This window comes from Perissodus microlepis, chromosome 1 (genome assembly GCF_051167445.1).
Source record: "Perissodus microlepis isolate ML-2025 ecotype Zambia chromosome 1, ASM5116744v1, whole genome shotgun sequence".
NCBI classification, from domain to species: Eukaryota; Metazoa; Chordata; class Actinopteri; order Cichliformes; family Cichlidae; genus Perissodus; species Perissodus microlepis.
In genome coordinates this window covers 34,489,935-34,502,626 of record NC_140461.1, presented here as the reverse complement: position 1 = coordinate 34,502,626, position 12,692 = coordinate 34,489,935, and the positions used below count along the sequence as shown (strand labels likewise).

General features: G+C 42.4%; 1 protein-coding gene across 1 annotated transcript in view; it reads left to right on the top strand.

The window, feature by feature from the left end:
* The first annotated feature begins 8,085 nt into the window (after positions 1 to 8,085).
* Positions 8,086 to 12,692, top strand: part of LOC146394154 (very-long-chain (3R)-3-hydroxyacyl-CoA dehydratase-like) — a 19,899-nt gene continuing 15,292 nt past the window's right edge. The window contains exons 1-4 of the mRNA XM_084911538.1: positions 8,086 to 8,299; positions 11,685 to 11,730; positions 11,942 to 12,015; positions 12,261 to 12,425. Coding sequence (XP_084767664.1) covers positions 8,219 to 8,299; positions 11,685 to 11,730; positions 11,942 to 12,015; positions 12,261 to 12,425 — 366 coding nt within the window. The 5' untranslated portion in view covers positions 8,086 to 8,218. The remainder of the gene's footprint in view (positions 8,300 to 11,684; positions 11,731 to 11,941; positions 12,016 to 12,260; positions 12,426 to 12,692) is intronic.

The following is a 12,692-nucleotide window of genomic DNA, read 5'->3' as shown; positions in this document are numbered from 1 at the left end:
GCGTTACTTGTACACTGTGCAGTACGCCCCAGGGAAATCGCTCTGGACAGCAGATACTTTGTCCCGCTCACCTCTGAAAAAACCAATGAACCTGTCAGACAAAGGGCTAATGGAAAGCACAGACATATATGTGGACAGTATTGTAGCAAACATGCCTGTCAGTTCATCATATATGCAAAGACTGAAGGAACAACTGGAAAGCGACAGTGTGTGTGCTCGCGTCATGGACATGTGAATGAATGAATCAAGGCTTTATTGGCCACATGCAGGTTGCCCCGCAGTGGAATAGAACCCCCCCCCCCCGACTTACACACACAACATAGACATCACATGGGAATACAGGTCGGAGATCAGCAGCGTTACAGAAAAACACTGAAAAAGTACACAACAATGGGAAAGTAGAAGAGGAAAAAGAGACCTCTACTCATGCTGGGCACCTATGGGAGGACAGCATGAGAACAGGAAACAAAAAAAACTCCTCTGCACGGAGAGCACATAAATGTCCACAGTACAACATTATGGAGCACGTGACAAGCCACAGGGTTGGGTAGGGGGTGAGGAGTAATCTGAAGGAAACACAGCCCAGACCCGCCGTGGCCTCCAGGAGGGGACAAGCATCGAAGGCGTTTGGAAAGGGAGGGGGGATAAGTGAGTGCGTATCAGTGTATGTGTGTGCGTATCCTTAGTTCAGCTGAGACAGTGTCCTCCGCCCTATCAGGCTAAGTAAACAGTCTGCCAGCCAACCCAGGTGGCCTTGCATGGAATGGGAAGAATAGTCAACACACAGTCGTTATCTGGGAGTTTTTGTTCGGCTCCAGCCTTGGGCCGAGGTATCCGCATTATGATGTTGATGTTGTTGATTTTTCTTTTATGCGAGCAGCTCAGGAGAATTTCAAAGCTGTTCTTTAACACTCCGACACTGGTCTCTCAATCTCCCGTTGGAGAACCGCGAGCCTCCCCATGATGGTATCAAACTTCCGTTCCGTGGTGTTGTCATTCTTTTGATTCTGAGACCTCACAACTGCAGTGAGCTGTTCTGCGATGTGATCCAACTTTTGCTCAAAGGTGTCATTTTGAGCAGGCCTCTCCTTGATGTAACCCAGTATACGCTTGGAGGTGTTATTTTGAGTCTTCACGGCAGCTGTAAGCGTCTCAAAGGTCTTAACCATGCTGCTTTCGTTGTGAGAAGTCGCGCCTCGTCCCATCGTTTCAATCCCAGCGGGCAGCCTTGGGGGGGGGGGGTTTGAACAGCCGGTTCCACTGTCTTAATTCTCCGATAAGCCAGGGCCAAGCCACCTCCGATCAGCAAGAACCCTGTTATCATGGTTCCGAATAGGTAGATATCTTCAGAGTCCTCGATCGACAGTCCCGCCAGGCACACGATCCTCCATTTCTGCCACCCGTCCATCGTGTATCCGGCAGGGAAAGTCCCTCCAGGGCACTCGGGCTCTCCCGAGCCCAGACTTCTCGTTGAGAAAAGGGTCTCAATAGCATTCAGTTGATCAAATCCATAATTCTCTTTTAGGTTTTAGAGAACGACTGTGAGAGACTGTTCCAGGGAAAGTAATACACACGAGACAGGACAAGGACACAAGAGGCTAAGCAGGGAAGATAAGGGGAAGGAGGGGAGGAGAAAAGTGCGACTGCCTTCGCCGAGAGCCAAAGAGAGGCTGGCCAGAACATGCAAAACAAGAGCCTTTACTGCGAAATTACTGGCCTGACCAAGCCATGCTCACTGTTGAAGACGGCCTTTTGCTAAAAGACACACGGCTTGTCCTCGTTTCTCATTGCTGAAGGAATGAGAAACGAGGTGCTGGAAAAACTACACGAAGGACACCAAGGTGTTGTAAAATGTAAAGCTCGTGCACGCCAAACAGTGTGGTGGCCCGGGCTGGGTCAACAAATTTCTGAGATGGTGCTCAAGTGCAAAACATGTATTCAAGAAAGACACAATAACAGTGAGCCACTTATGCCAACAGAATACCCTGCCCGCCCATGGCAGAGAGTGGGCACAGATCTTTTCAAGCTGGGAGGGAAAACTTACCTTCTCGCTGTTGACTATCACTCTAGATTTGTTGAGATTTCTTTGTTAAACAGAACAAAATCAAACAATGTCATTACTCACGTGAAATCTTTCTTTGCCCGTCATGGCATCCCAGAGGTCCTCATGTCTGATAATGGGCCACAGTATTCAGGTCAAATCTTTACAGACTTCGCAGCAGCGTACGGCTTTAAACACATCACAAGCAGCCCCAAGTTTCTGTAAAGTAATGGAGAAGCAGAACGTGCTGTGCAGACTGTAAAAAATCTTCTGAAAAAAGCAGCTGATCCTTATCTAGCTCTTCTTGCCTATAGAGCTACACCACTGCAGTCCGGATACAGCCCCGCAGAGCTTTTAATGGGCAGACGTCTGCGAACCACACTGCAGATACTTCCATCGCAGCTGGAGCCTACACTGCGCACTGCTCACTCAAAAGGAAGGGGAGAAGAGGATGATGGACATGGCAAACTTCAACAGGCGCTACCGCGCAAAACCTTTATGCAGACTGTCCCCAGGAGAGCAGGTTTGGGTGACTGATGTCAAAACTGCAGGCACTGTTATCCAAAATCACTCTACGCCCCGATCATACACAGTGGAGTTACCACAAGGGACTGTGAGACGTAATCACGTGCATTTGATTCCTTTAAGTTCACCAGTGCATGAACCTGCTAATGTGCCTGTGTTGCAGAAGCCTCAAACACCCAGTGTGATCCCTGCTACACCTGTTAACATTGATGTGGTCAGAACCAAGTCAGGGAGGGTAGTAGTTAAACCTAAAAAGTTAGATCTGTAAGAGAAAAAAAAGGTTGTTGTTATATAACTGTGTTATAATGGTTTTGTAGAGCACAGTAAAATAAATCTAAAAAGAGTTGTCAAAAAAAAAGAAGAAGAAGAGAGAAACGGGAAAAAAAGGAAACAAAAACAAAAGGTTATATTATGTATTCATAATTGTCTCTGGTACATTTGTTGTATGGGCAGTATGTGTTCATTGTTTGATTGTGTAATTACGCACTGGCATGCCGGGAGATGGTAATACAGTGAGTAAAGAGTTGGTCTTACCGCACACAGTGGTCCCGCGTACTTATTCAGATTCAGAGTAAGAATCACACAGGAGGAAACTCCTGATTGTTAATGCCATTAAAAAAATGAAAAACAAAAACATGTCTATGAGAGCTTTTTGCACATTAACATTTGAGCCACTAACTTAGTGCCCATAATTGTGTGATCTATTATACGCAGGGATGGGCAATAATGCGTAATCTGATTACTTTTTTTCAAGTAACGAGTAAAGTAAGGGATTACTATTGCAAAAAAGGTAATTAGATTACCGTTACTTTCCCGTAAGCGCGCTGCATTACTGCGTTACTAAAACAGTGATTTTTTTGTGAGTGTCTCATGACAATGACATAAGCGAGTGCAACGTTCCTGGCAACAGCTGTGTGAAGATCAACAATGGATAATATATCGAGTGTGGGAGAGAGTATGAGCATGCAGCGTTTAAAACGTGGAAGCACTGACCTTACTTTGAGTTTGATTACGTAAAAAGTGACAAAAACATTAGCGTCCGCTGTTCACTGCGTGGGAAGAAAATGTCTTTTTACAGTGAAAAATCCATAACTTCTGAGCAAGCACCGAGTGCGCTACCAGGGAATGGGAAATTGACAGACAAACTCGCAGATTCTTCCACTGACCGCTGCAGCACACCTGCACTAGGGCAAACCTCTGCCTGCCCCACTCCTGCTATACAGGTGAAAATAGAGCAACAGGACCCCCAGTCTTTGATTTTATTTATTTTCTGCTGTGTTTTACTTGCATTTATTTGAAAGACTGAGTGTAAAGACAAAAACCTATTTTATTTTATGTGTGGGAATGTGCAGAAAATAGGTTTAAATGTTAAACAAATTTCTTCCAATCAGAGAATGTTGCATGTAATTAAATTTTTGCTTGATGCATAAAGTTAAAAGATTAAAACTAATAAAACAAATTTTAAAAAGAGAATTTCTTTCCATTTGATTACATTTCATATGATGGATTAGGCAGAAAGTAGAATTGGGCTGAAAGATCTATCACTTTATCACCTATTCAAGTTGTAAATCATGTTTTTAAAGTAACTAATTACTTTTTTTTTTTTCTTTTTTTTTTTTGTGTCCCGTTTGGATCTTTAGCCATCAGAATTGTTGTCTTAAGGCCAAGAAAGATGCCAAGCAGATTTATTTTACCAAGTGGATCATCATGGCCTTGCCATATTGGTCCATTTGATTGACCTTTATTATAATTATGAATTTATTTTATTTTCGGTTGCCACAAACGGGACAGACATGACTGGGGGATAGGACAGGGAGAAAGAAAGAAAGAAAGAGAGGGAGAGAAAGAAAACCAAAGGGGAGAAGAGACGGTGAGAAAGGGGGGAAGAAAGAAAGAAAAACAAACAAAACACCTGGATCACCTGTATGGAGAAAAAAAATAAAGAAGAGAAAGCAAACAAAAAAAAAAGAGCAACATAATAAAAAACAGCACCATCACAATAAACTAGCTAGCAGTAGATAACAGTAGATACTAAATATTAAACGATATTGTGCAGCACGCAAGATAGACAGCGCACAATGTGCTTTGAGGCAGCAGCCAAGAAAGGTGTAGTCCGCGTCTGTGAACACCCGTGTGTACACCTGTGTGCATACCTGTGTGGATCAGCATGCTTGTATTCCAAAGGTTTCTCCATGTAACGATCTGCTAGGGAGTGTGGGGAGCCATAGCCCCGTCCACCAGGGTATGAAGCAGGTATGGAGGAGATCCAGGCCCCAGATATCCAGAGGCCCCAGAGTACAAGGACCCGAGGAGGACCACCAAAAGGGGGGGAACCGTGTCACCCTCCTGGGAAGAGCTGAGTAGAGCCCCAATTAACTAATTACTTTTGAAAATAAGTAATCAGTAAAGTAACGGGATTACTGTTGGGGGGAAGTAATCAGTAATTAGTTACTGATTACTTTTTTCAAGTAACTTGACCAACACTGATTATAAGCATCAAAATATCAGGTTTCTCATCATGTCTATCAAGAGATCATCTTTACAGAACAGCTTGCAATTGTTTACATTTCAGTGTGTCAAGAGATGTATTCTAAAGACACTTCTTCAGCTGAGAGTCAGAGAGTGGAGACACACATGCTGCAGTTTTTACATTCAGATCAGACCTCTGGGCCAGCATTATTAATATCATAATTTCAGTGCTGTCAGCGTCAAAGCTTTATTGCAAATTTTGACTGAAAGCTGCTGGCAGGGAATGGGCAGTGTGATGGTGAAGGAGCTTCTAATGAACATTATTACATCTTACAGGAGGTCTCCTCTCTTCAGGAACTCACTCTGCAGGAGGGAGAGATATAGGAGAGGTGGAGGAAGATCTCAGCCTGGAAGTCTATTGTCTTGTGTAGTCTGGAAGATGAGTGGATGACGGTGTGGGTGCAGTTTTCTCTGTGGTGGGGTCGGGTGGGCTGTCCCGGGCTCTGCGGGGCCAGGCGGCGCTGCTGAACTGGGCCCCAGTCCGGATGGGCCTGGGCCCGCTTTCCCTGGCGGGTTGCAGAGTATGGGGGTGCCTACTGGGGTCAGCGGGGGAGCTGGCCACCTTTCTAGGGACATCTCAGGCCCTCCAAGGTATGGAGGCCTATCTCCCCCCACCACTCCCCCTGCCAGTGGCAGACGCCCTCAGACATCGGTGCGTTGGTGGTTCTTTGTGTCCGGGGTGGGCATCCAGGTACGCACCGGCTCACTCCTTGGTGGCTGCTTGTCGGGGCCTGGAGCTTGGGGCTCGCTCGGGCCACTTCAGGGGTGGGGTGCCCTCAGCCTCTTGGCCTGGGGCTCGGTCACTCTGGCACAGCTGGCTGCCGGCGGAGCTCACGGGCACGTCACTGCAACCCCCCCTGGCTTCTGCTCCGCGGCTGATGAGTGACCCCTCATCTGGGACTCTCCTCAGCTCTTTCTGGGATAGTGGCGCGGCTGCCCCTCTGTTGGTCTTCCTTGGTCTCTTGTGTTCTGAGGGCCTCTGGATGTCTGGAGTTTTGATCTCCTCCATACCTGCTTCATGCCCTGGAGGACGGGGCTGTGGCCCCCCCCCCCACACCCTCTAGCAGATCATTACATGAAGGAACCTTTTAAAAACAAGCGCGCTCATGCTCACAGGTGTACACACGGGTGCTCACACACACAAACTACACCCTTTTTGGCTCCTACCTCAAAGCACACTGTGCGCTGTCGATCTTACGTGCTGCACAATAATGTTTAATATTTAGTATTTACTGTTATATTCCCATAGATCATCGTGATGTTGTTTATTGTGTTGCTCTTTTTTTTTCTTCTGCTTGTTTTCTCTTTTTTCTTTCTCAACAGGTGATCCAGGTGATTGATATTTGTATTTTTTGTCTGCTTATTTTGTTGGTTTTTGTTTTTTTCCCTTTATCCCCGTCCCTCTTCCCCGCTGTTTTTCTTTCCCTCTTTCTCCCCTTTCTATTCCCTAGTCAAGTCTGTCCCGTATTTAGCAAGTGAAAATAAAATAAAATAAACAATAAAAGGTGAATCAAATAGACCATTACGGCAAGGTTGGGATGGTCCATTTGGTAAAGTAAATCCGTTGGGCATCTTTCTTCGCCTTTAGACAATAATTCTGATGGCAAAAGAGCCAAACGGAACAGGCAAAAAAACATAAATGAATAAATAATGAACATTATTGCTGTCCTTTAACACAGCGGTCCCCAACCCCCGGGCCTCGGACCGGTACCTGTCCGTGAGTCGTTTGGTACTGGGCCACGAGAGTTGAGGCTCAGGTGTGAAATGTATGGTTTTCAGGATTTTTATCGGTTTTCAGCGTTATTTTGTTATCGTTTTTATCGTTAACTCGGTTTTCCTGTGTCTTTTCACGTGTGTTATGAATAAATCTTCTTTTTTTCGGTACCGGTACTAGTTTTATTTTGTTGTATTTATCCGCGACACCTTAAAGGCCGGTCCGTGAAAATATTGTCGGGCATAAACCGGTCTGTGGCGCAAAAAAGGTTGGGGACCGTTGCTTTAACAAGTCCAACCTCTTCTACAGAAAAGATTCCCCAAATCATGATGCTTCTGAGCTCTTTGCATCAATCAACTTGTTCGCAGTTGCAGAAAGAGTCATCCCGCAGCCTTAAGTTCATTTAAAAAAGTTATATCATGATTAACAATAATTGTCAGATTATGAAATATGCTGGAGCTGCACCCCTCTTATTCACGTTTGGATCATTTTAAACCTGAAGAAGTGAAATGTGGGAAAATTTAAGCAGTGCTCTAATATTGGTTGAATATGAAAATCTAATCACCTGTCTTTTGCGGTCTTGTTATAGTCTCTGGGTGCCCACTTGTGGAACAGTCTCAGTTATAGCACAACTTTCCTGCCAGGGAGTAAAAGAGTCTGGCTTCTTTATATGGGTGTTTGCATTTATGCTTTTATAAAGTCACCAATTCATCATCTAATCTCATTTACAGGTAGACTGGCTCATTTAGAGGTGAAGGTTTTCAAATATATACTTCATGTATCTGAAGAAAATTAAATATAAGGAAAACCAATGACTGTAGAAAACTGTTTTCTACAGTCATTGGGGAAAACCAGCAAACACACAGAAACACCACATGTCCACTTTGAAATCAATTAAAATAATTATTCAAAGGGATTTTAGAAAATAATTAAAATACCTACAGGCTTTCAGTCTTTGTGTCTTTTTCTCTCTTTCTTTTTTCTTCAGCTGGTTAAAATTCAGAGTAATATAAAATGCAAAAGGCTTGGATAAAGTACTTAAAAAAATTGTTCAAAGTTAGGTTAAACACACCTAAAGCAACGTGAAACGACTACCGAAAGATCCAAATGTCATTGTGTGTGGCACTGGCTGGGCACGTGTATGAAAGATTCATTGAGTTATTCATTCATTCCATCCACCCATTCATTCTCTTCCATTTATTCGTTGTTTTTTAGGGTGACGTTTATTCTGAAGGCGGCCCTTTTAAAATTCTTATTTTGAAATCCGAGAGCGACCTCCCCGCGGAAGTACCCTGCATCATCTGTCCATCCTCCGGGCTGTCAGATGTGGGTTTCAGTTGATCAGTTTGAGAAAAAGATTCTTCGCCGGGTAGGTATGTAGATTTCAGAAAGAACAAAACATCGTGAACATGCAAATCCTGACTCCTCATGTTTACTGGGCTCAGCGGCACGGAGAGATTTACCTCCGAGTGGAACTGAGCGATGTCAAGGTAGGACAGTCCCCAACATCCGCCTGACAGCTTTCAGCTCATTGACTCCATATATAATGTTTCAACCTCCACTCCGACGGGCTCGCCGTTTAAATTTGCTTTTATTTTCTTGCTGGTCTGGGTGTTGCTGTTACTTAACGGGAGCTTTCTTCGCTGTGGCTGTACTACAGCGGACTTTGTAGCGGTCACAGCTAGCCAGCCTGGCTGTTAGCTGATGCCGTAGCTACCGTCACAGTTGTAAAATGGATTTATTGACTGGTAATACTTACTTCAGCTGGCATAACAAAGCAGACAACCAGAACAATTCATACACGCTTCTCCTGTGTTCAGAAAAAAAAGCGCATAATTATTTTTTAAGCAAAATTAATACTTTTCGAGGTCAAGGTCCTTCAGCACTAATGGGGTCTAAAATGTAAGGAAGTTTTCTGTAAAGAAGGTAAATGCATTAGTGATAACTTGAGTGAAATGACTCCAGAGTGACAGTTGAATTTGGTGTTTTAGAGTTACTTCCTTGTTTTGTAGCTTCTCTCTTTGCAGTTTTCCACCTCTAATGTTTGCTTAAACAAAGCCGAGTTTCAGAGAACTAATATTTCTTTGTTACCGATTATGGCTGTGAATGATAAGGAAATAATAATAATGATATCTATTTGAATTCCCCTCACCTACAAAGTAAGATTTCATTGGACAGTCTAAAACACAAAAATGATTCAGTTTCTCTACAAATACGACCAAAAGACACCTTAAAATCACTAAACCACACTAAGCTGTGAAAATGTTATTTTCTGTACATCCCACCGTGTTTCAATCTCTAAACAAATTCTTTAGCATCAGCATCAAAGGAAAGCTTCTTTTTCTTTTCTTTTTTTTTGTAGAACTTTGTTGTCTATTAAAAGAATATGAAACCATCCACTGTACTCAGAGATATCAAAAATAGATCACGTCAGCTAAAGTTTGACTTCCTTGTTTTTGTAGATGTGCTTCACTTATTATGTCAGCCGCATGGCCGTGCCATTTGCTATAAGCTTGGCAATGCAAATTTACTTACAAAGCAACTTTCAGCAGCACTGCAGTTCACAGTGCTCCTCCTAAGAATCAGACATTATAACAAAATGTGAATAAACTATATAAGTAAAGTTAAAAGATGCCAATCAGATAAAAGGTTTTAAACCAGGCTTTTAAAAGAACTTAAAGCTTTCTTGTAGTTTGTTTCATGGAAGTCGTATAACAACTGATAAGATGCTTTTCTATCTATTTTTGACTGTAGCAGCCCATCTGAGAGGATGACATCACTGATACATTTATTTGGTTCATCATTTGCTTACAGCTCCCTATATTTTAATTATTTGCTGAATAACTTTAGTGTGTGCCCAGTGTAAACACGTGTCTAAACAAGGATCCAGTCTAATGGGCTGAGTTTATAACAGTAGCTTCTTCGACTTCATCCTCCATCTGCTGCACAAATGTCTTATAAAAGATGCATGATGTTTAATGGTTGTTCTGGATCTTGTTTCGGCTCTTAGGATGAAGGGAAATGAATGAAGGGAAACTCAAACAGTCTCAGAGAACACCACCTGTCCTACACACACGAGTATAAGCAACTCAGAATAACTGCTGTAAAACTCAATAGTACAACATTACCACCTCTAAAGTGGCCGTAAACTTGAATCAACAACTTTGCACCACTTTCAACAAAAACATTGCAACATAGTTTTGTGTATAGTATTGCATTGCTATGTTTAGCTCTTCATCATAACCTGATCTGACTGTATTGTGAAAGTCTGATGTTGCTCGTCCTTAAAACAAACCTGTAGTTTGAATATTTGATCTTCAGTAAGAGTCGGTGGAGGTAGAAAAGTCTGGTCTTTTCCAGGGCTGAAGGAAAATGCAGAAAAATGCAGAAATAATGTTAGCCAAGCAAATTGACTCGGCAGAAAAACCACCCAACACTGGATATACTTAGCTTGACCAAGCTTACCCCCGTGCAGTTTGTGGTGACTAAATGGTTACCCAGAGCTTGAATGTGTTGCACACTGACAATCACTTTTGATCGCAAGGTAATTGACAGGAGGCAACCTTTCTGAAAAGAGTTGCAGCCTGACTAGGACTAACTCCAGTCACTCTCAGGCTACGTTCACACTGCAGGCGAAAGCGCATCAAATCCGATTTTTTTTTGACCCTATGCGACCCATATCCGATCATGGTATGACAGTGTGAACGGCACAAATCCGATATTTTCAAATCCGATCTGGGTCACTTTTGTATGTGGTACTGAATCCGATACATATCCGATGTTTCAGAAAGCGACTGCTGTATGAATGGTCAAGTCGCATTAAATCCATCTTTTACATCACTGACACAAGACAGATGCCAATTATCAGCGTCGGAGAAGCACCCGATAAGACATCGCGAAAGCTTCTTGGCCATCCGGTGAAACTGCTGGGAAGACAACGTTGGAGAAACGTTAACATTTTATTTGTACTGCATAATCTGCAGATTCAGACAGAAATCTGCAACTATCCTTTGAAGCACCGCTCCTCTCTAAAACAGCAATAAGGATAATTATTAGGTTATCTACATTATTATGTAAATAACAAAATAACTTAAAGCAAAAATTGGGAAACGTGAAGTCCGAAGTCTTTATATTAAGGGCCATCAGTCAAACAATATTGTTTGCTCTGGGTCTAAACAGAGCGCGTTGTGTGTGACATCTTCTTTTGCGCATGCGGGCCGCTTTGAGCGTTCACACTAGAGCGCGTTTGCTGTCGCATTTTATTTGTAGTGTGAACGAGCAGACAAAAAAATTGGATTTGATCAAAAAATCGGAATTGAGCATTAAGACCTGCAGTGTGAACGTAGCCTCAGATCGATTGTCAAAAGTTTGCAAACATTTATTTGGCTGATTTGTAAATGCAGATCAATTGCCAGCATGTTGTCGTCAGTCTGAATGAGTCAACAGATATGTGGTTTTCACTGATCTATCACAGTTAATTTCTGAAACAGACTGCGTGTATTTACCATCTGGACCCCATTAAATCACACACTAACATCAGACTGACTCCATCTAATGGAAACATTTATGGAATGTTTTAGTGACAAGAACTGAAAGTAGATATTGACAAAGTTTTAACTTTGAGGACATCATTTGAAGTTGGAAAAAAATGATGACGTTAATGTTTTGCAATACTTTTGCATCACAGAATGTTAAAAATTACAATAATATCGTAGTGTGAGCGAAGTATTTGAAGTATTGTTATAAATTTGTGTTGTGGGCTATATGAGGATTCTTTTTTCTTTCAACAGAGAATATCACCGAACCTAATGTATCATTTCTACCTCAATGGTTTGTCCACTTTTGGGTTGTGATGGCGGCTTTTGTGTTTTTCAGAATGTCAATATCAACCTGCAAGAACACAACACACTTCAGTTCAGAGGTTGGTACTTCATTTTTGTGCATTTAAGAACAAGAAAATGAAGATTAAATAAGAATGAACTACAGAATGATGCATAACTACAATATACTTAGACAGTTTTGTCTTTTTGTCTTAATGCTTTAGCATTTTTTTTGTGAAAGGTTCTCTACAAATAAAATTTGTACTCACTTTGCTTACTTTACTGTTTAAAAAAAAAAACCTTGTACCACAGCACAGGGTCATGGAGCTAAGGGAGATAATGAATACGAGTTCAAGTTGGAGTTCCTGGAACCTGTTAGACCCGAGGTACTGCTGTCTCATTTTTGAAAGTTTTCAAGAATTGATTGGGGTTTTTTTTCCTGCTAAGGTTATGACATTGTGCTAATAATGTTCCTGTCATTCTCCAGTTTTAGTGTGAGTGAATTTGACATGGACACTAACTGAAAAACTGACTTAATTTCCAACAAATAGCTGTAGGTTTTATTTCAACACACACACGGGTTAAACAATATGTCATGTTATTTAGGCTCGATTTAATACTCTGTTTCCAGATCAAGCACAAGTCCACTGAGCGTCAGGTTGACATCAAAATCAAGAAGAAGGAGGAGCGCTGGTGGGACCGGCTGACGATGCAGGAGAAAAAGCCTCTGTTTTTGGCCCCAGACTTCGACCGATGGCTGGATGAGTCGGACGCTGAGATGGAGCTTCAGGCTAAGGCAAAACGACAATGATTCCACTCACCCTGAGGACTGAGAGTAAAATGTGTACCACAGAAAAGACTTTTGGTTGCTAACATGAACACTGTGTCTGATGGGAAGTCAAAGGACTAGAAAATGTAGTCTTTGTAGTTGCAAACAGGTTTTGTGGGATTAAAATAGTTTTGTTTGGGGGACATTTTACTTTTTATCGCAGGTCCTTTTCAAAGTTAGTCATGCAAGAGCCAACTCACATAATATTACATAACTTATTGTGATCTGGCAAGG